We start from the raw sequence: 23,731 nt of genomic DNA, 5'->3' as shown, positions 1-23,731 counted from the left end.
ATAATATGGCATCAGACCATTTTTTCACCCTTCAGTGTCTGCTTTCCTTTTAATATTCTTTCTGCCTCATCATTCAAGAGAGGGAGATTCTAAGAACAGCGGCTTTAGCTCACTTTTACTCATGATCCCTCAGAAAGCAATTGTCCACAACCCATTGTGGACTAATTTGAGTTATTTAGAACATTGTTCCTTTCCTGTTATAGAAGTTGGTATGTTGTCTTAGGTACTTATTTTTATATAATGCAGATGATTTTTAAGGGTCTGAAACCTTGTGTGGTAGAGATGTCACCTGCTTAAAGCCTGTCTTCTTAGCTGGAGGTTTCTCCCCACTTCAGATACTGAGAAATTGCAACCTGTGCGTGTGTGGGTAGTTGCCTTCAAAGTTCAGCTTTGAATATGACTTTCCTTGGGCAATGTAATGCACGTGCAACTTTGTTCTTTTTTCTAGCAGGCCGAAGTATTGCATGAAGCCAGCACTTCCCCGCTATTTGAAGTACTGCTTTCATCCAAAGAGTTTTTAGTTTCTCTCAGATTAATGCGTCCTTTTCTTGAAGGATGGGATGATCCCCCCCCAACTCATGGGGTCTTTGTTTTCGGTTCGCTTTTGTTCCTAAAGCTGCTAGCCCTGATGACTTCATTGACTACCAGAAGAAATTCCTGCTCATCTCAATACTTTACCTTTTCGCGTCCAATTGGAAAATAACCATATGCAGATGGTTTGCAACATTCAATAGTTTGCCGATGCCTTCCTGAGGGCTCCACTAGGTTGGAGTGTAGGAATGGTCAAGCCCCTTCCCCTTTTTTACACAGAGAAATTACCAAAAGTATCTGCACTAGCTGCATGCCTGTCTCAGATGTCCTTTTGAAGCATTACCTGCTCCAAGCTTTCTCAGTTCTCATTCCTATCTAGAGAAAACACACCAACCGCTTTGATTTTCAAGTGGAGAGAATTGGCAGTACAGTACAGAACATACAGAGTACACATGATGTAATGAGCTACACAAATAAAAGAGGTTACCTGACCACTAAATGCAGATTGTTGAATTGTCTTTGTTCATACTACCTAAATGCTTTAACCTTCGTTATAAAATTCGAGGTAACATCAAGGTTCTGTGTTATTACAAATTTGTAATCCTCCATGCAGTGCAGGGTAGTTATTCTACTTTCTGACATGAGGAATTATGTATCCTCTCAAGAGCTTCCATATTTCAAGACAGTGCCAAATCCTGCAAGTAGAAATAGATGGAGGCAACTACTAAACAGCAGTTACTGGTAGCAATTCTTTTCCCCCTGCTTCTGTTATTCTTGGATGCTGAACAAAGATGTTCCTTTCCATCCTGCCCTTTCTTTCATGTGGAATTCCTGCAGTTCCCACACCATCAGGTGTCCCTCTTGTGCAGAGAGTGGAGCCTACTGAGTGGAGTGACGAATGTGCTCTCAGTTTCTTCATTTGTGGGTTGGATTTTTTTGGGGGTTTTGTTTATTATTTTGTATTGTTGCTCTGTAGCAAGTCTAGCAGAATGGTTTTTTTGTTTGGAGATCCTGGAACAATGGGCAAATGACTGCAAGCGCAAACTCCCCCAGATGCTTAAATGGAGAGTCAGAAATTAGACAGGCAGGCTCTTATGCATGAGGCTACGGAAAGATTTTGATTTCAAAGTAGGAGAGGGAGCTAACCGTGCTTTGTCAAAGCGTTTGCCAACTCTAATTCTCTATCTACTAAAAGATTTCATTTCTACAGTTCGAGTATATTATGGATGCAGTGCTAAAGCCAGGATTTAATGCCTCTTTTTTAAATTCTAGTTTGTCAGTGAGTTTTGTTGTAAAAAGCCTTGCATTGCTTAAAACAGTAGAACCAGTAGCATTAGGTCAGATGAAAGTAAATCATACAGACCTGGGGACTTTGAGCAGTTTCTTACTTTTTTTTTTTTTTTTTTGCTTCATTCATATGAACAAAAATTATCTGAGATACTCATTCTGTGATTTTTGAGATTTCTTCTTGCACTTTAAGGTAATTTTTTGGGATGAGCATGCATTTGTTGTTCGTAAACTGCACCACCTAGTGGTGATCAGGCTTTCGGTGAAAAGAAATAGTTTAATTTAGGGATTTGCTCATTAAATGTAACAGTAATTCCTTTCTTCGTCCTCTCGACATTCTTTTTGGTCTAAGTACACCATGCTGCTGTCCCTTAAGTTTATTTCCAGTAGGTTAGACACTAAATTAAAAGCCCGTATTTATAGTATTTGCATCTTTGCATGAATACAGTGTAATGTTTTTTGTGCAGGGTAGGTTTCATTAATATTACTTTGTTAATGTTTCTGTAAATTCTTTTTAAATGACTCTTGTATGTTGCGTCTGGTAGCTCCTATGCTAAAGTCATTAGTGTTTTGCGTTGGTTTTTTTTTTTTAATCAGTCATTCCCACTCATCAATGGATGCTAAAATTTACCCTTTTTTTTCCCCTGCTCCTTTACAGCCTCACTTCTGATCAGACTCTTACACGTCAGGGTCCCAATCCACCTTTTCCTGAAAACTATCACACTTTGCCAAAGAATACCAGGCAGCCTTCAGGGAGCTCACCACCACCACCAAACCGCAATTTGCCGAGTGACTACAAATATGCACAAGACCGCGTTAGCCACTTGAAGATGTCCCAGGAGGAAAGGAAAGCGAATAAAGATGGAACTGTTTGGCAGCTCTATGAGTGGCAGCAGAGACAGCAATTTAAACATGGCAGCCCCACTGCCCCACTTTATGTAGGTTCTTCAGACTTTATTGATCGTGGTAAGTCAAAAAGTTCATTAGATGTTCCACGATCAATATCTGTTCCGCCCTCTCCATCTGATATTCCTCCACCTGGACCTCCAAAAAACTTTCCCCCAAGGAGACCACATACTCCTGCAGAAAGGCTTACAGTTAAACCGTCTGATGAGAGACAGACTGTAGATGTTCCTTTTGCTGGATCACCCAGGAAGATACGAAATCATGCTGTAAAGGTTTGTATACAGTATAACTGATTTCAAATTATTCTACATGTGGTGTCATACATTGATAGTTTAATTTAGTCATTTTCATTGCATCCTTCCTTGTGTGTGAAAGATTGTGCAGGTTGTAAAAGTTAATGCAATTAATAATTTTCTCTTAAAACTCTTGTCTTTCTCATCATTTCAGATTTGTTAATTTTTGTTGGTTAGGAAAGGAAAATTGGTGGCACATTACATTGGTTTGTAATATTTTTATTGAAAACCTGAAAGGCATATGTTTATATGTATAAAATATACAATTTGTAGTATTTTAATGTATAGACTAGATAGGCAGGAATATAAAACTCAGCAGGATGCACTTTTCCTTGATTTTTTACTTATGCTTTGCCTTCTCTACATGTTTTGCTATTGTAGTTAATCTTACAACTGATTAAATTTTTAGTTATGGCTAAAAACATAATAATTTTTCATGCATTTGATATTTTTAAGCCCTTTGCAGGGTCATTATCATTGCGCTCACCAAAATCAAATAGCGTTGGTCTGAAACTTTTAACCTTCTGCAGATTTTCAGTGTGGCTTTTTTGTAGGCACTGCTGTACCCTCATATCCAGAGGTGACACAGGTTTCCTTATTTGGTACTCCACATGGCTGTCCTTGCTTAAGGAAATTAGGGAAATTCAGGATTGAATCAAAGTAGAATTTACTTGTCTTAGTAGCTCTTACAGTGGAATAAGTGGAAACGAAAGCCTCTGTGTTCACCTAATTCTTTGGCTTCAACCATGGGCTCTGATGGGGAAAGTATTTGCAAAGAAAAACAACCTTGTAAATTCAAATACCCAGTGTGGGTTCAGGACCATGACTTTAGGTTGCGTACCAGCTTCATGCACAGTTTAGACTTTTTCCTAGTATATATGCAATGTAGCTGTTGGATGTCTTTCAGCATTTATAGATTTATAATATTCTGTCAGAGGATGAAATAGTCTAGTGATGTGCAGCATTGGAAATTAATATTTTTTTAACTCCTGATTATATTATACCAGACATTGATTTCTCCATGTGTAAGTGGAAGGAGCATTACATGCCTTATGAAGGAATGCACAGCAGTTTTTTCCCTTCCTGTGCAATGTAGCTGCATAAACTTTACTCATAAAATAAAACTCTTTTAATGTCATATTGGTTTTAGCAATATAGGGAAACGTAGTTTTTCTCATCTGTAAAACTTTTCTGTGAACTTCTGTAGAGAAAAACGCTTATATTTTTATATGTAAGCACACAGCGTCATTTTACATCTAAATGTATATGTCTACAGAAATCTGTGATACTCCCCCCTCCTTGGAATGCTTTATTAAATTCCATCGAGTTACACTTCAAAAAAAAAAAAAAAAGGGCAGAACAAAACAGCATTCAGTGAAATTCAGAGACAGGAATAAAAATAAATTGTGAGACATTTAGGCTGCCTTGAAGAAAACCACAAAAGTTTGGCATTAAGAGAAAGGTGAAAGAATGGATGTGCAGTAGGTTTTCGTATTATAAGCAGAAAGGGGCAGATCAAATATGATTATTTAGGGGGAAAAAAAAAAGGTATTAATGGAACCCATTGCCACAAGGTGTCACTCATGTCAGTAGCTTAGTGTTCCCTGGCTACAAGAGGGCACTCACGGTTGTTACTGTATGGAGTACAAGCCCGCCGGCAGACGGCATAATCCAACCCGCCTTTCCCTGGGAGACATTAGGTGTGGGGGGGAAATTTATGAATATTTTTTTTTTTTTTAAATTTGCTGGAAGCCACTGTGCATGGTCTGCTGAAGCATCTCGTGCTGCTAAAATACGCTGATCTCCCCAGCATCACAGGTGCTAAATCTGCATTTGTTCATTCGTAAGTTTTAATTAATCATCAAAGGATCTGGCTGGCCCATGAGTGTAACCCTGATCTAAGCAAGCCAGGAATTCAAATACAAAATCGGTGGCAGAGGTGCAGATCTTCTGAATTTTCCCTCAAGTACAACATACCTCTTGCTTGAGACAATCCTTACAATTCTGACTGTGGCTTCTTGCAGAGCTCAACTCACATTGATCGGCGCTCCATGCCTGCCATGGGCTACATGACACATACTGTCAGCGCACCCAGTTTGCATGGCAAGTCGGTAAGTTGAGAGAGCAGTTACTTTTCCTTTTGTGTCATCATAGTATTGTAGTTAAGTCGTCAAATCCTGCTCATTCTGTAGTAGCTGTATTTTTATTAGTTAAAACATAAATAACTTGAATGAGAACTTAATTTTAACCAGCTCCCAGTAAAGCCTGTAGGAATTTTGCTGTTATCTGCAACGTGAACAGGGGTGAGCTGTCTGTTAGTACAGGATTCAACTTTTACTATGTTTATTTGACCAAACACAAAGTTAATGAAATAATTGCTTAATCATGTCAAGTAACTGCTTTCTGGGCACTGAGGTGAAAAATATAATTACAGTTACTCTCCCTGAAGACTGCTAATTTCCTCTTTACAATGTGTCTAAATACCTGCAGCCTGAAGAGCTAACATTGCTTCTCATTCGATTAAGGAGACATCAGGCTAAGTTGGCTAGTATACGAAATTACACAATCGCACAATTACTGCAGCACTTGCCAACTAATTCCACCTATCAGGTCAGCTGCTGCTTGGCTCATCTGTGCCGTATGACATTTTGTGACTCTGCAAATGCTTCATTAGTGCCATGCTTGAGTCTGTGCTTTCTTGCCCATTCTTTGGTATTCTACAATTCCCAGGTCGTTTGCGGTTTTTCTTTGCTGCTGTATTTGCTGTAAAAGATATGAGTGTTTTAAGTTACAGGGCAGCAGTGCGTATGTTTCAAAGTGTTATGTATACTTCCTTTTTATACTATTTCTGAAAATGCTGCATCTTCAGAAATACTGGTTAAAATATTAGATAAGTTCATTCAAAGCAAAACCGTTTCTTTGTGCTGCTTTCATGATGGGATTGGCTCCCTGTGCCACATGCTGCGTCACCTGCAAATTGAAATGCATCAGCTACTTTGTACGTTCATATGAGCTTGTAACTGTGTCAGTTCTGCAGGTGAACGTTGGTTCATAAAAGCTCATGGGCATCCAGGATCATCAGCAGTGCTCTTGATTGCACTGATGGATGAAACTTGTAAATGTGAGAACAAACAGAAATTTACTTAAAGAGCTCTTTGGTTCATGTTACCTCAAAAATGGAGCCATCTGGGAATAAAATGTGGTAACTCTTCTTGGAATTGGTGAAGGCTTTATATTGCCCCAAAAACAAAAGGAATTTTTTTGAGTTTCGAAAAGTTTAATTTCCCAACTTACCTCACCTACAGAACAATTGCAATAAGATGGGCAATAGTAACAAGGATTTCTCAAAAAAATGGGCAGACTTTGTAGTCAAGTCCTCAGCCAGACTTACAAGCTGATCAGACAAGAATTGTAAGTGAACACCTCTAAAGAAATGCAAGAGTGATGTATTGATTTTATGGCATAAAGGGTTTTTCTTTTCTTTAACTACACATTCTCATTGGCTCAAAATTTGAGAAAAGGTATAGTTGTGTTTTTCTTTTATTCTGAAGTTTAAGGTACCCAGGATATAAAATCCTATCAAAATACTAGTAAAAGTTCTAGGAATCTGGGGGCATTTATGCTGATTGCAAAGCACATTTGCAACATCTAAGCTTTATTTTGTTGTGTATTGCAAATGCCTCTTGAAAGAATGAGAAATAACTTTGTTATGACTTCTGTGCATGCTTTTCTTGAAGCGACTGTAAAGAAGATACTGCTAGGTGAATGTAACTGTAAAATTAAGCCGATAGCAATTACAGGTGAGCCAATGAAAAATAAGGATCAAGTTGATTGCTATTACTTAAAAGGCAAAATGGATTCTCTAATTGTATAAGTGAGATCATTTTCAGTATTTTATTCACAAAACTTACTTTGTACTTTTCCTGAATAAAGAAATTCGTGTCTTAGAATGTGTATGAAATGCGATCAAAAGTATTCTAATTATTTGTTACATAATGGCTTTTAGTTACATCTGCCATTCAGTTAGGTACAGGTCTTTTCTTCGCCCAAAGGGACATACTATGCTGGAGGACAACACCATAGCATTTTCATTGAAGGGACAGTCAGCAGAAATCGGTCTTGAAAAAATAACTTTTGAAAATCTATTGTTTCAGGTAGTTACACGTCTCATTAGAGGTGGAAAATTCAAATCTGTGTTTGGAGGGTGGCCGTGAGGTCGTAATATTCTTGGGAAATATTTTGCCCATTTTTCAGCTGTAAATAGCAAAATGCTGGTAGAGCAAGTGTGCTTCTTTATGTACTTCCTACTCTGTTATTTTGTTTTCTGTTTCATCCATTTTCTTACATATAACCAATCCAAGTATTTTGAAATTGTTTCAAACATTCAAATACATTGTGTTTTTTCCCCCCTATGTATTTACCTGAAGGCAGATGACACTTATATCCAGTTGAAAAAGGATTTGGAATATTTGGATCTAAAGGTAAGATTTTATAGGAGTCTACTTCCATTATTTTTTTTTTTAAACCCAGTGGTATTTTGAGTATCATGTTGGTACCTGCAGGTTTTCAGATCACCTTCTGTTCAGGGATGGAGCCTCTGTGCCTTTTACCATTGCTGTTGTGCTTAGAATATTGACTGTCTTTATAGTATTGACCATGCAATTAAGCTGCAAACTCAGAAAATGTAGTTGCTTCAGTTTTGTAGGAAGAACTTGTGATACTGGCACTCCAGATGAATGATACTATGTGGGTTTAGTGAAATCAATAAAAACCTGATTCAAAATGTTTGTCTGCTGTAGCTTTAGAATCAAAGTGAAGTCAACTCCTCTAAGTTAAAATAGGGTGTTCTTTTAATCCAGCTTTTTCCCTTTAAATCTTCTTAACCTGACTTTTTTCTCGGTTTTATAATATGCCATATTTATAATGTCTTGCTTTCTTGTGAAAATGTGGTGATTAATTAGCACCTGTCATTGTTTTCATATTATTACAGCTAAGAGATTTCAAATGTACCCATTCATCCATCCGTCCATAGATATAATCTGCCTAAATAATGTTACCTGATATGTCCTTTTAAAAAATAATTTAAAAATATGATATTGAGCATCAAAGCGTCTGTCTAAACTAAATTAGTTCTGTATCTAGTACACCTGATAGCTGGCAATTTGAAAGCAAATCTAGACTTATTAATAACAGGTTTTGAAGAAAAAAAAAACCAAAATGTATCATCATTTTGCTTAGCAAAGCAGTCTACCATTTCCTATGGTGTGTAGGATGTCTCACCATATATAAATTATATGGTGTTTCTGAAAATCAGGGTAGAGTGAAATTTTACACCCTGTTATTGTTTCATAGAATCATAGAATCATAGGGTTGGAAGGGACCTCTGGAGATCATCTAGTCCAACCCCCCTGCCAGAGCAGGGTCACCTAGAGCAGGTTACACAGGAACACGTCCAGGTGGGTTTTGAATGTCTCCAGAGATGGAGACTCCACCACCTCTCTGGGCAGCCTGTTCCAGTGCTCTGCCACCCTCAGGGTAAAGAAGTTCCTCCTCATGTTTAGGTGGAACTTCCTATGTTCCAGTTTGTGCCCATTGCCTCTTGTCCTGTCCCCGGGCACCACTGAAAAGAGCCTCGCCCCATCGTCCTGACACCCACCCTTTAAGTATTTATAAGCGTTGATAAGGTCACCCCTCAGACGTCTTTTTTCCAGACTGAAGAGACCCAAATCCCTCAGCCTTTCCTCATAAGAGAGGTGTTCCAGTCCCCTAATCATCTTTGTAGCCCTCCGCTGCACCCTTTCCAGCAGTTCCCTGTCCCTCTTGAACCGGGGAGCCCAGAACTGGACACAGTACTCCAGGTGCGGTCTCACCAAGGCAGAGTAGAGGGGGAGGATGACCTCCCTTGACCTGCTGGCCACGCTCCTCTTGATGCACCCCAGGATGCCATTGGCCTTCTTGGCCACAAGGGCACATTGCTGACTCATGGTCATCCTGTTGTCCACCAGGACTCCCAGGTCTCTTTCCACAGAGCTGCTCTCCAGCAGGTCAGCACCCAACCTGTACTGGTGCATGGGGTTGTTCCTCCCCAGGTGCAGCACCCTACACTTGCCCTTGTTGAACTTCATAAGGTTTCTCTCTGCCCAGATCTCCAACCTGTCCAGGTCTCTCTGTATGGCGGCACAGCCTTCCGGTGTGTCAGCCACCCCACCCAGCTTGGTGTCATCAGCAAACTTGCTGAGGGTGCACTCTATCCCCTCATCCAGGTCATTGATGAATATGTTGAACAGGACTGGACCCAGTACTGACCCCTGGGGAACACCACTCGTCACTGGTCTCCAACTAGACTCTGTGCCCCTAATCACAACCCTCTGAGCTCTATCTTTCAACCAGTTTTCTATCCACCCCACTGTCCATTCATCTAACCCACACTTCCTAAGCTTCCCTATGAGGATGCTGTGGGAGACCGTGTCAAACGCCTTGCTTAAGTCAAGGTAGACCACATCTACCGCCCTCCCCTCATCTATCCATCTAGTCATGCCATCGTAGAAGGCTATCAGGTTAGTCAGACATGATTTCCCCCTGGTGAATCCATGCTGAGTACTTCTGATAGCTTTCCTTTCCTCCACGCGCCTTGAGATGACACCCAGAACGAGCTGTTCCATCATCTTTCCAGGGATGGAGGTGAGGCTGACCGGCCTGTAGTTCCCCGGCTCCTCCTTCTTGCCTTTCTTGAAGACTGGAGTGACATTGGCTTTCCTCCAGTCTTCAGGCACCTCGCCTGTTCTCCAGGACTTTTCAAAGATGATGGAGAGCGGCCCAGCAATGACTTCCGCCAGCTCCCTCAGCACTCTCGGGTGCATCCCATCAGGGCCCATGGACTTGTGAATATCTAGATGATCTAATTGGTCCCTCACTCGCTCCTCCTCAACCCAAGGGAAGTCGTCTTCTTTCCCTGTTACTTTATTCAATGCCTGGGACTCCTGAGGGCTGGGCCGAGCAGAAAAGACCGAAGCAAAGAAGGCATTCAGTAACTCTGCCTTCTCCACATCCTCCGTCACCATGACTCCTGCCTCATTCAGCAGTGGGCCTACAACTTCCCTGGTCTTCCTTTTGCTTCCAATATACTTGTAGAAGCTCTTTTTGTTTTGCTTGATGTCCCTAGCCAGGTCTAATTCCAAGGCGGCCTTGGCTTTCCTTGTTTCATCCCTGCACGCTCTGGTGGCATTCTTGTAATCCTCCCAAGGGGTCAGTCCCTTCTTCCACTTATTATAAACTTCCTTCTTCCACTTGAGCTTTTTCTGAAGCTCCCTGCTCAACCATGCAGGTCTCCTGCGTCCCTTGGCCGATTTCTTTCTCTTAGGGATGCACCGATCCTGAGCTTGGAGGAAGTGGTCTTTGAATATCAACCAGCTTTCTTGAGCCCCTTTGCCTTCCAGAGCCCTAGCCCACGGGATCTCTCCAAGCAGTTTCTTAAAGAGGTCGAAGTTAGCCCTCCTGAAATCCAAGGTTGTAATTTTACTTCTTGTTGTTGTTTTGTGGATAGTACCCATGATCCTGAACTCAATCATTTCATGATCACTACAACCTAGGGTGCCCCCAACCTTAATGTCCTCCACCAATCCCTCTGTGTTTGTCAGTACCAGGTCCAGGAGTGCTCCTCTCCTTGTTGGCTCCTTGTTTGCATGTACATAGTTCTCACCGATGCCATGGGGCTTTGTGTATGTGTAACTAATGAGTTCCCTGGACCTTTTAGTATGTGTACTTCGATTTTAGCTGATGTTTTAATGGCTGAATATAGAACCAAATATATCAATGCAAAATATTAGTAATACCTATTACACATATGTATAGTATCATATATATATAAAATATTTATCATATAATATATGCGATATAGTCTAAATGATCAAATACATAAACTGTTGTAATCATTAATATATGAATTTAAAACTGGTTGGACACGTTTCACTTTAGGCCTTGTTCTTGGTTTGTTAATGGCTTTGCCAAATGTAATGATATCCCAAGCCATCGGCTGAATTTTACGACAAATTGCAATTTAAAAGTCCTACAATTTGAGAAATTTTTAATAAACGCAGTGTTTTGTCCATTATAAAACACAACGATTTTCACAGTTAAGAGTGGCCACAGTTTAAGCCTCCGAAAATGTTATATACTCAGCCAAATTATTGGGATGGATTTTTAACTTTTTAGTGGATTACATCTGGATTGATTTGTTGCAGTCCAGGACATGAAGAGCCAGTAGTCTCCCAGGAGCTCCCCTTGTGCCTTCCTGCAGCCTGTGTAGCACCTGACGAAAGCAGCCAGAAAGAGAAATGTATGGGGGCTCTTGATCTTTCTGTGAAAAGAAAGTTAATCACAGAATGGAAGGGACCTTTACAGGTCATCTAGTCCAATCCCCCTGCAGCGGACAGGGACATCTTCAACTAGATCAAGTTGCTCAAAGCCTCGTCCAACCTGACCTTGACTGTTTCCAGGGATGGGGCATCTACCCACCTCCAGAAGCTGGACACAGTTGCCTAGAGTAGACAGGGACTCCAGAGCTGGACATAGTACTCCAGGTGGGGTCTCACCAGAACAGAGTAGAGGGGCAGAATCACCTCCCTTGACCTGCTGGCCATGCTTCTTTTGATGCAGCTCAGGATACGGTTGGCTTCCTGGGCTGCGAGTGCACATTGCCAGCTCATGTCCAGTTTTTCATCCCCCAGTACCCCCAAGTCCTTCCCAGCAGGGCTGCTCTCAATCCCTTCATCCCCCAGCATTAGCGTTAATGTTAGTGTTAGTTCCTTTTTGAAAATCTTGACAGTTAAAGTGTCAAATATGTTACCATAAGAATGATCTAATTTTTCAAAATGGGCATTTCTTAATAACCGTCTTTCAGTAGTGGTCTGGAAATGTAACAACTCGGGTCAGGTTGCTGAGAGATTAAAGAGACCATGGGAAATTTGAGGAGGTGTCTTTGTGTTAGTTTAATTGGTGTTTTGCCACTAAATATAAATTACTGAAGAGATGCTTTATTTTGCAGTATGAGGAAAGAAGAGTAGAATGCTGAATGAAACTTAGCAAATTAATTACTGATTTGGTAACGGTGGAGTATGGCAAATTCACAGTTAATATACATGGAACCTTTCATTTAAGACACTGAAGGCTTAGATAGAAAGCCTTTTAATTCAAGTCTCTCTTGGCTTCATTGGGCTTTGGGTTAGACCCACTCTGATGAAACAATTTCAAACAGGACCGAAGATTTTATAAGTGGAGTTAAACGTTTTTCTTTTCACTAAATCCATTACTTCTGAAGATCTCTGTTCCTAGAGGTTTTGAAGTGTAACTTTTCAACATGAAATAGTGATTAAGTAATTAACTGCATAATAGTAGTTAGTACTATAGTACTGAAACTGATTACAGGAAGTGGTTACACAGCATTTAGTAATTTGTCATTAATCACATGTTTCTGCCCCCCTTTCTCTTATCCTTTTATATTAGCCTATTTTTTATTCTTTAAGAGTTTAAAAATATTATCTAAGAAATAATTTTTGATGTTAATACCAAGATGATTGTTCAGCATTATAGTGTATTGTCATAACATAAGTACAAATTAAATAAAAATGCTCTAGAGATACTAATCCATTTCAATAGTTTTCTCCTGCATGCAAGCTAGTTCTGACATAAAAAAAAAAGTCTAAAGTCTACTCACGCTATGAGAAACAATTATTAAGTTTGAACTTTTCAAATGCCATACTTTGTGGAGCTTTGCTTTAAGGATATTGCCATTAGATTATAAACTTCCCCCCTACCCCCCCAAAAAAAAAAAAAAAAAATTGTTTCAATGACTCTGTATTCTTTTTTTTTTTTTTTTTTTAATCATGAGCTAGAGGCATGTGGAGCATGAAAGAAATGGTGTAGTTGTATGCTATAGCATAACCATGCCTCTTCTGCAAACAGATTTCCACAGTTGTCTTCTCACAGTTGGGGGTTTTTTATCTCTAACGTGGATAGACCCTGTATTAGGAAAGCAAAAAGGAAGAACAAAGGAAAGAAAAACTGTCTTCACCACAAGCTTCTAAGATGACTTTGCAAATAAGGTGAAACACAAGTGGTGAAGGAAGCTTCCCTTTATTGTGACTGTGAAATCCAGTTCAAGGAGGCTACAGGAGGGATGGATGGGCAGCCCCCCTTCAGAATAGTTTACAAACGTTCCCAAGCAGGTTATACAAAATACGGATGAGGAAGTATAGGAAGGTTTGTGTCCCTAAGTATAAATTGTGCAACCAGTTGAAGCAAACCTGGAGCCCTCTCAGTGGTTCAGCAGTGGTCCTGCTTCACTCTTCTGCAGTCGCACTGTAGTATCTGAAGCTGCTTAGTTTCTACTGCAGTTGAAAGAGGTTGCTAGTGCATGCTTGTGTCACATAGATAATGAAGGAAAGAGTGCGTGGCAGGTATTCGTTATGGGAGGAAGGGTAAGTGTGATTGAAATAACTTTTTTTCCATGAGGTTTTACCTGGCTTGCTCAAATTATCAATATAGAGCTCTTGGTGGAAGTGTTACTTCATATTAGGTGACAGAAAGTATCTTGCTGTAATTCCCAGCGCTCTTGAAACTGCAATTGGGCAAATCCTGTTGTGTGTTTTGCAAAAGTAAAGAAGTCTTATGATTGGATGAACAATCTACCTGCAATATAACAAGACAGGTAGATATACAGTTGTAGCTTCCATAATGACAAATTATATAGACTATAAACCTCAAGGATCGGTGTGACATAAGAGCATGTGATTACTGCCACTCATGGAGTTTTGAGTTGTACAGTTTGGGGGTTTTAATTTTTACGTCTATAACAAGCTATTACTGAACTTTTGTTTGAAACAGATAGAAAATAATGGACCTCTGATCAACATGATATACAAAGTGCTAAAGAACTCAGCACAAGGGTTACTATCCAGTATACATGTAAGACTGCTTGCATCTGAAATGTGCTCATCCCATTGCTTTTTAAAATAGCAGTCAGTGTTTACATATTCTGGCTTTTACAGGTGTCTTATGGTAAATAGTAAAGCTTTCTATAAATTTTTTTTTTCTTTCTTTCTTTCTTTTTTTTTTTTTCCTTCCACACACCCCCCACCCCACCCCACCCCCCGCCCTTTGAAGTCTGTGTGCGAAATTATGGCTGACCTCAGTGTTTGGTTTCATTTTATCATGTTTTGAAAATGATTGTGTCAAATAGTGATTCCTATGTGTAATTTTGAAAATGTGAAAGCATGCTAAATCTTTGTTATGTTTTCATGTTCACTGCTTGATAATTAATGAATTCTTTACACTTCTGATTATGTAATTTAAAATATCCCCCAAATCTGTAGACTCTGGTTTTTATGTTAACTCCATTGCTTTGAAAAAGGCTTTGGCATTCTCTTAGCTTGCAGTTAATTAAATATGCAAAATTGTCACTTTGACATACTAGTATCTATGTTTATATTTAATTTTTTGTTACTGTTATATATAGGCTTTAGCACTTAAATAATTCCGTTAATACTTTTGAAAGAAAGGATTCAACCGCGTCATTGTTGAAAATTAAAATACGTGAAAATTGAAATTTTTGAGAGGCAGTAAATGCTTTTGATTTTGGTGGTGGGGAAGTAACATTTCACCACATGAAAACACATAAGTCTTTGAATGGAGTCTGCCACTGGAGGAAAAAAAAGACAGTAAACATAAACGTTGACCATATTCTTCTGTCTTAAACCTCCTTTGTTATTTGAAAATACTGTGTGTAGATGGCTAACTTCATATAACATGCTAAATGAGAAACTGAGGTTGTATCAAAGATTTATCTACACTTAGAGTAAAATTTGATTACTTTAAGAAAGCTAGCATGACCCTGTAGGTGCCAGTTAGGTTAATAAATAAACTACGTAGCTTCAAGCCTGGAGATTGCCAGCCAGTCAGTAAAAAAGCAAATTACCCCTTCTACCCCACCAAAAAAGCCAACAACTTCTGCTCTTGTATTAAAACTTCTGCACTTGTATTATTAAAGACAATATCGAGGTGAATTTTTCTTCATAAACTCTTGCTTGTATACGAATAGAAATATACTGTGTATGAGTACCATACTTCTAAACACCAAATGTTTCTTCGCTAAGATAGTATTTGCTTTAAGGAATCTTTAAAAGTGTTCTAATCTAGTAATATTAAGTCATTAGATTTTAAGGCTTTTAAAAACCATGTGATTAATGAGCTATATTATATTGTCATTTTCTTAACCTCATTTATTCACAAAAATGGTCCCATGTGGACAGTGGAAATAATACATGTTTCTGCAGATATAGACATGCCTTCATTTTAAGATTGCTTTGAAGGTTGGAGGTATAATATGGTGTAGTTTCTGTACTGATTTAAAAACTGCGTTATGTGAGAAGATAATCTTCTCACCAGAAATAGAATATGAAACCAGTGGTTTATGGAATGAGAAATTCTGTATATTATAAATATGTCAAAATAGATTAATTACATTTAATTCCACTATAGCACTTTTAGAGCAGTCTGTCTTCAATAAAATTCACCCTGTACTATGGAAGAGACTATCCTTTGTAGGATGAAATAGTTGCCAAAAATTTGTATTTTTAGTCATTAATTAATGCTGTTATACATGCAATCGTGCATTTAAAGGAACTATTCAAGTCCTTTGGCTTCAAGAAGGCTATTAAAGGTGAACTATTAAAACTGTTAGGTTTTGCAGGAACAGGACCTTTGTAAGCATAGGCAAGTGGAGTTGTGCTGTTTTATGCAGAATTTTAAACTACTGTAAGAGTTATTAAATAGCTTAATATAACTCGTAGTCCTTTCTGATAATATTTTTTTAAAAAACTAAAGTAATATTTGAAAAGACTCGTATTCAAAATTTCATTCATCTTTGTTAATAACTGTGAATATTTAACAAAACTGTTCTATTTGTTGCTGAAGCATAATTAGGTTTTAGTTTGCAACAAATTTCTCAGATCTTTAAACCTATTCCTCTTAGGTGACGGGGCGTGACACGTTAAAAGAACGAAGTACAAAACCTGTCAAGATTGCAGAAAGTGATATTGATGTAAGTATCGAGTACCGCTTCACAATCTCTTGCAGTGTTTTGGCTATCTTCTGCTGTCCCGCGTTCACACTATTGTGCTCTTTGGGGTAATATACTGCTACACTTTTCTGCTTGGTTTTAAAAATCTAACATTATATACTTACATGATTTCATTTTCAGGTGAAGCTAAGTGTTTTCTGTGAGCAGGACAGAATTCTGCAGGACTTGGAGGACAAAATAAGAGCCCTTAAGGAAAATAAAGTAAGTAGATTAAAAAGGGTTTTATAAAATAAAATAACAACTTCCCTCTAATCATAAAATACAGAATTACAAACAAAAAATCAAATTAGTAGATGCTGCTTGCATTGTCGTGTGCTTCTTTGTACATGTATATAGACTTAAGAAGAAGAATTGTTTTTTCTGTTAGGATTGAGTGCCCGCTTTTAGAAAACGTGGTTTTGAAAATGGATGTTTTAAACCCGCACGTGTTTACTTTTCTGGGACTTATTACAGATTGGGGTGTGTACACTTTTCTGTGTAGTTTTGCTTTATGTCTTAATATGTTTATGGTGTGAGGCAGAGTCATGTTTCATTTGCAGTTCTTCCCAGCTGCGCAAACATTGTTTGCATACGTAGCAGCGTGCTACCATATTGAGCTCTCACTGTAACTTGTGTGGTGGTTTGTTGGGTTTTTGGGGTTTTTTGTTTGTTTGTTTCTAAAAAAAAAAAAAAAAAAAAAAAAAGGAGGGAGGTGAGGGAAGGGGGAGAGATTCAATTTTGTAGTAATTTCAGAAACCTGTGCTGGTTTATATATAGTACTGTGAACTTAGTTGCGAGGGTTATGACTGAAATGCTGGAATATCTTTTGTGACAAGTTTATAGTTGTAAACCACCTCCTTTCCTCTGTGCTCATCCAAGTCAGAGTTCAAATATTAAACAACAACAAAATGGTTGCCTTTCCTTGCCTGTATGTATCTTTATTTGCTTCACTGCCTATGAGCTATAGCTGCCAATAAATCGAGGTGATTAAAAAAAAAAAATCTATTCTAAAATGAAAGTACTGTCTAGTTGGATCCTTCAAAAGAGCTACCATGCAAAAATGATTGACTGTTGTTTACTACTGATGGAATGAATCAGGCCTACTTAGTGGTTTAGACAATGTTTTAATCCCTCACGTGGCTAATTTAACTACAGCGGTGAACGAGAACCTATCCTTAAATAAACAGCTAATGCCGTGCTGTGGTAGGCCTGTCACAGTTTTATACTGCTTAAGGGAATTTTTCTAAAACTGTAAATTATGGCATTGTACAGACTGTAAATAGAAAAGTTCCCCTCTTACTCCTTTGTGTTTTCCACAGTTTTGGCTACCTAATGGAAAGATTTAAGGGATAATACAAGCCTATAATAGTTAATTAAGGCTCTTGCACTTTTACATTTACATCTTAGTCTCCACAACAGGAGGCCAGTCCTCACCTTTAGTGGCTTATAGGAGAGACTGGGGCTGTGAAAAACAACTTTTATTTTCCTGCAGGTAGATCCATAAAATTCCATGTAAATGTTGTAAGCTTACTGCCATCATCCTCTTTGTTAGGATCAGCTGGAGTCTGTTTTGGAGGTTTTACACAGGCAGATGGAGCAGTACAAAGACCAACCACAACACGCTGAAAAAATTTCTTACCAGCAGAGGCTTTTGCAAGAGGATCTCATACATATTCGGGCTGAAATATCCAAAGTTTCAACGGTATGTGGTTTTCATTGTTTCAAGAAAACCATAATTAAAATACCAGCTAGAGTAAAACTGTATTCATTGTTGGATAGGGGAGTTAAGTCGTATTCTGAACTGATGTGGTTAAGGTACAGGATCCTAAACCAGAAAAAGAATTTTAAACAAGCTCTCCAGTTTTCCTTTTCAATGCTCTCTTTCCATCTCCTTCCCCAAAGTTCAAAAAACTTTTTTATACATTTTTCATTTATGTATCGGGCTTAAATTGCAGATCTTTCAGCCAGTCCTTTGAAAATATAAATGTGATTGCGTGATATTTTTCCAGGGGAAAAGGAATTGGGAATATTTGATATTTTGGTCAAAATTTGCTGTCGATACTATGATTTAATGAAATCCAAACACAATTTAATGTTGCATTTTTATTAATAAATATATTTGTAAGAATTGACCATGAAAGAGGGTATATTAAACTCGAGTGTTCTGTACTCACTATATTAATCCTACCTCTTAATGACTAAGGGACCAGGTCTTCATAAGATTGTTTCTAGTATTGCATGAACACCTTTCCTATTGTCAGATCTGGTCATTAAAATGCCAGTATTTAAATGTATATATGGAATGTTTTGTGGCTGTAGAAAATGTGTGACTTTCACAAACAGCATTTAAAATTTAATTGGGGGCATAAAGTACAAGTAATTGTAAGAATGGCTGTACTGGTCCAGTCCAAGGCTCCTTCTAGCCCAGGGTTCTGGCTTCAGCAGTGGGAATAAGCAGATGCTCAGGGAATAGTAAGGGTAGGAGCGGTGGGTAGTATTTCCTGTCATGACCAATCTAGCTTCTAACTATTTTTCTGCTCAGAGAATTCCTGAGGCTGCTGGGTTTCTTTGTCTATTTAATAATCCTCAGTAGATCTCATTTCCGAGAACCTGTACAATCACCTATTCAATTCCATGAACCTTTTGCATCTGAAACATCATTTGGCAAGGTATTGCGCAGATCTTTTCCCCACTGTGTGGACAACCACCTTTTTTTTTTTATTTGTTTCATATGCATGTTTCATATGATAGACTCTTGTTCTTGTACAAGAAAGGATGGGGAATGCTGAGTTGTTATCCATTCTCTCTATGCAACTCATGGTTTCATAGACCTCCGTGATTTCTTCCCCTCATCTCCCAAGTTCTCTCTTTTCTAAACTTCAGAGAAAAAGCTTACTTCATCATTCCTCACATAAAAACGCTCCAGACACTTGATTTTTCTCAGTTCTGGGTCAGAAGGCAGGCTATGGTGCCACGGATGGTGGAAATAATTTAAGTAAAGTAAGGGTGATTGGATAGCTTTATTTTCCAGGTGTCTGCTTGTTTATTCGCTTCTAGTGCCATTACAACACGGTTTGTAGAACTTCTAAAGAATAACCTGCTTTGTGTTTCAAAACATGAGTGTGACTGGATTTTAATTACAAACTTGTTTTAAATAGAGGAGTAAGGTAAAAGGAAATGGAACTGGAATAGACTTGATTCCTTCATAGCATATTAGTCATAGTTCAGATTCTATTAAATGCCAGTTTTACGCTTAAGAAATAGTTTTGTGTGAGGAAGCTGGCCAGAATTTTTTACGTAGGGTTTCTTGACTTGATCTTGCAAGCTATAAAGCATTTTGAAGTTAATCATCAACTCCAAGCAAAAATGTAAACTACGAAATGGATTTTTTGCTTCTTTTTATAATATAACAACACCATCTTAAAAACATTTTGGTGCTCAATTAGAGAATGGATAGAGTGATTTCAAAGTTTATCATAATATTGTATTAGAGTATCCCCTTTGTTAATAGGAAATGGAAAATGCCTGGAATGAATATCTGAAATTAGAAAAGGATGTGAACCAGCTGAAAAAAGCCTTACAGGAACAGATGACTAGTTCATTGGTATCTCAGGTGAGTCCATTTCCAGACACTCATTTACTTATGAGATGATTTTGTCTGAACTTGAAAGCGATGCTCTCATAAGAGCAATTCTCTGCAATTGTTGCACTGTATTCAGCTGTCATGTAGCTTAGGTTGCAAAGTTCAGACATTGTAAGAGCACAGCTGTGCAGTAACTAGCTATCTTCCAGCATGTATAATAGTTTCTCTTAAGTTGTCTATGCAAATTTGTCATTATTTTATTATGTTTTTATTACACGCTGACATCTTGACATTGATAACGTATTTAATTTATAAGACTATGCAGGACTTCTTAGTCTTCCATTTATTTGATCTGACATTGTGGGCTGCTTTATCCATTTTTAAGAACATCAGTCACTAGGTTGTTATTGTCATTACTTGTTCTTTGTCATGTTCTTCTATTTATGGAAGATTTATCTCTGCAGATTGTTTTGTGAAGTGGAATAAGTGTTTAACAGCCATTGGTAATTGAAAGGCATCTCGGTTTTAAATCAATTATTCAGTTTTGATTCTTACAAAGAAGCTTTGTTTGAAGCTAAGTTATTCTGTTTGCTGAAATGGATGTGGCATACCAGATTATTTCTACGTACCTGCTTACAACTGGTGATTTTACTCTTAGAGCAAGGAATATGGTCTGGATTATTTTTGCTGCACTTAAGCAGAACAGTTTTATTTAAAAGATAAAACACAAGGAGCAAAGCTAATGTATACATTTTGCTCAAATCTTGGTCTACCTTTCCAAATATCCTGGACCAAAAGAGCTCACGTGTTAAATTTTTAAATTTATTTATTTACAACAAATATCTGATCAGATATGAATTGAAGTCTATTTATTTTCACCATTAACAGATAAATGTTTTGTATCAAAGCAAGAGTTGTAAAGTCTTTCTCAAAGTCCATTTTAATTTACTTTTAATTTTGGGAGGTGGGGGAGTGATTCAGTTTCTAGGGCCAGAATATTATGTAATTGAGCTCAGCTGTAGCATACATCCTGCCAAAAAAACCCAGGAGTATTTTAGAATAAAATCATCCTTTCATGAAGTTATTTTATTTAACAAAGGGGAATTACAGGTTTAAACAAAATATACGTTGTTAAAGTACTCTTAACACACAATTTCCAGTTATGCAGTAAGCGTGCTTAAAATACTGGATGTGTGGCACGTGATTTGGCAATACATACAGAAGGGAATGTAGTTTGCACAGAAAGAATGTTAATTCTGTTTTATTATCATCTCGTATCACATACATGCATAATTATAAAAAAATACACGTACACACAAATACGCACGTTACGTGTTTTGTGTGTGTATACTTTCATATGAATGTGTATATATGTATGCATAGATGTGTTTGTCTTCAGCTAAGATTTTTAAAAAAATGCTTCTGAATGCCTATTTTGGAGATAGTAAGGGGAGCTGATTCTTTCGGAAAGTACTGAATGTTCTTAAACCTATATTCCTTCAAAGAAGTCTCACTTGAAGTACCTGTGGTAGAGGAGTTTTTTGATCTCTGCCCAAGGATATGTAGACTCGAGATTGTTTATCTAGTATCTTGAGTATTGGAAATAGAACTAAATTAATACACACTGTGTATTAATATATTAATTTCATGCAGTCTTCATGAACTACTATTAAAAATTCAGTAAATTTGCAGGCTCAAGTTGCTGTTACTAAATGTTTCAAGCAGCTCGGTCAGAGTAAGTCTTGCTTCTAAGAGTCATCTTCATTGTATTTTGCTTAAAGTTTGAGGGGATCCGGCCTTGCTGAAATTAACTGAGATGCGGTATTTTGTCAGTGATAACTTTTTAGTTCATAAGTGTTTCTCCTCTGGTTTTATAAATCATTCTAAATTATGTTTCTGTGTGAAGGAAGTTAGAGAAATTGATTTATCACTCCAAGTTACCTTTTCATGCTTGCCCATAAAGTATATTTATACCCTTTCGTGAACAGCAATCTTGGCTTTCATAATTTAAGAATAAATTCATCTGTTTATCTTTTAGATCTAGTCCATTTTTGATCTAAAATATTCTTTTTACATCAATATTTAAGTAATGGGAAGAAATAATATTAAAAGATCTCCTGGCTTTTGTACATTACTGATTGAACATTTTCGGAGTGGTATCAGAAGCAGGATTTTTTGTACATGTGGGGTATTTTGAACCAGTTCTGAGGTTTGATTATTGTAAATCCATCATTTGGTTCCTTGCAGTATGATTAATCTCAGAAAAATGAAATGGAACGTGCAAATTTATAGGTTGAATCTTGACAATCTTTCAAGATATGTCCCATCTATCGAGTGAGTTTACTACCAGCAAATAACGTTCTCCATCATTTAAATGTTTGTGTTGTTGGCACTCTGTGTGCTAATCTGTAACCTGGATGAACGTATTTTCTGATCCAAGACAGAAAGTGGAAAGCAATTTATATGCTTTCCTTAGCTCTATGAGGTGTAAGAGCTTTTACTAAAGTTTTTCTCTCTCAGGTTTATAGGATTAATTAGCAGTTATTTTACAGCTCGTGGCAGGTGATGAATTTCTAGTCGACTTGGGCAGTTCATAAGCAATTCTTAACTAAAGTGTTTCACTGCCTTCTGCTTTCTTTAATAATATGGTTTTCCTCTTGGTTTTACTAAATTTATTCTTAATGCCAATTTTGGAAGGCAGAATTACCAGGCTTTGATTAAGTAGATGAGAATAGCTATTTATGATGATTGCAGTGAACATCTGACTGAAGTGGTGGTTTCAGTAGCCGAGGCCTCTGGCTGCAAGATGCAATCAAAGGCGGAGTCCAGACTGTAGACAAAGCTTCCCTTTCCTCCTGGAAAGACTCGGTAAAGCAAATAGGATGCAAGACGAGACCAAATCCTGGAACAGCAGCAATATGTTGTTTCAACATATAATAATACATCATGTCCAGTAGGCCTAACAACCCAAACATAAGCAGAAATTAACCTTGTCAGCCCTTCTGAGTTAGGGCTGAGAGAAGCCATTAGGAAGTTCACAGCAGTATTCAGGGAGACTATTCTTATTTTTTGCTTTTTTAATATTGGACATTTCCCCTAAATGTATTAAGATGAGTTTTGTAAGGCTGCCTTAGGAGTCTTAAGTGTGTTAGTATAGGATTTAAGAACAAAGTTCAAGTGAAAATGTTCTCTAAGCTCCTTTTATGTAGAACATTAAACTAGGTTTTTGTAGCCTGAATAATTTTGTAGAGAAAAATGTAGATGTGTCTCTTTCTCCAGCCTTCTATAGGAAGTCTTCAAAGACTCAGGAAATGCTCTAAGAAATTTAATGGGTGAGATATGTTGGTTTGTGGTGGTGATTTTTTTTTTTTAATTTTAAAGTAGTTATTTAGCGAAGTTCTAGACTCCTAAGTTTTCACGTAAGTTCTGAAACTTTAGTTTGGTTTTGGTATCAAAAGAAGGATAAGATGAAAAATTAGATATAATTGATTTTTATTTTTTCTTTTACTACAAACATTAGGAGAAAACACAAATACAAAAAGACTTGTGGAGAATTGAAGATGTTACAGCTGGCTTGAGTGCAAATAAAGCAAACTACAAAACTATAGTAGACTCTATCAAGAATCCAGGTAAGGAGAACATAATTAAAACAAAAAAAAAATATACAAATGCAGCTGAATTTTTGGGTCTGTGCAAATAGTCTAGAAGTCTGTTCTATTGCAGAAAATCCCATTAATTCTACTATTGGTTGCATCAGAAATCTCAGTTGATTGAACACATTAACTTGGGGTTTCTTTGGTTGAGGTGGCAAAAAGGTCTTTTGTTGTTTGTTTTCACATACTGATGGCATTAAAATTTAACAAGCCATAAAAGGGGAAATAATAATGGCCTAAGTTCTGCAAGTTGCAGAAAGAGTTTCTGTCACATGCCAGGCTCATAGTATCTATTCTGCATTCTGTCCAGGAACTCCTCTCTGTGTTCTTTGCTTTTTTTCCCCCCCCCTTGGATGCTGCCCAG

At 37.7% G+C, this 23,731-nt stretch overlaps 1 protein-coding gene across 5 annotated transcripts in view; it reads left to right on the top strand.

Annotated features, from left to right (window-relative positions):
• The window catches only part of PLEKHA7 (pleckstrin homology domain containing A7), a 171,478-nt gene that overhangs the window by 126,300 nt on the left and 21,447 nt on the right, over nucleotides 1-23,731 (top strand). For all 5 annotated transcript variants that reach the window (XM_063332307.1, XM_063332308.1, XM_063332306.1 and 2 more), the window contains 8 exons: nucleotides 2,477-2,996; nucleotides 5,042-5,128; nucleotides 7,445-7,498; nucleotides 16,045-16,113; nucleotides 16,273-16,353; nucleotides 17,684-17,833; nucleotides 19,643-19,744; nucleotides 23,235-23,343. In XM_063332307.1, the coding sequence (XP_063188377.1) occupies nucleotides 2,477-2,996; nucleotides 5,042-5,128; nucleotides 7,445-7,498; nucleotides 16,045-16,113; nucleotides 16,273-16,353; nucleotides 17,684-17,833; nucleotides 19,643-19,744; nucleotides 23,235-23,343 (1,172 nt within the window). The remainder of the gene's footprint in view (nucleotides 1-2,476; nucleotides 2,997-5,041; nucleotides 5,129-7,444; nucleotides 7,499-16,044; nucleotides 16,114-16,272; nucleotides 16,354-17,683; nucleotides 17,834-19,642; nucleotides 19,745-23,234; nucleotides 23,344-23,731) is intronic.

Source organism: Chroicocephalus ridibundus, chromosome 4 (genome assembly GCF_963924245.1).
Source record: "Chroicocephalus ridibundus chromosome 4, bChrRid1.1, whole genome shotgun sequence".
Taxonomy (NCBI): domain Eukaryota; kingdom Metazoa; phylum Chordata; class Aves; order Charadriiformes; family Laridae; genus Chroicocephalus; species Chroicocephalus ridibundus.
This window is presented reverse-complemented; position numbering and strand designations above follow the sequence as displayed.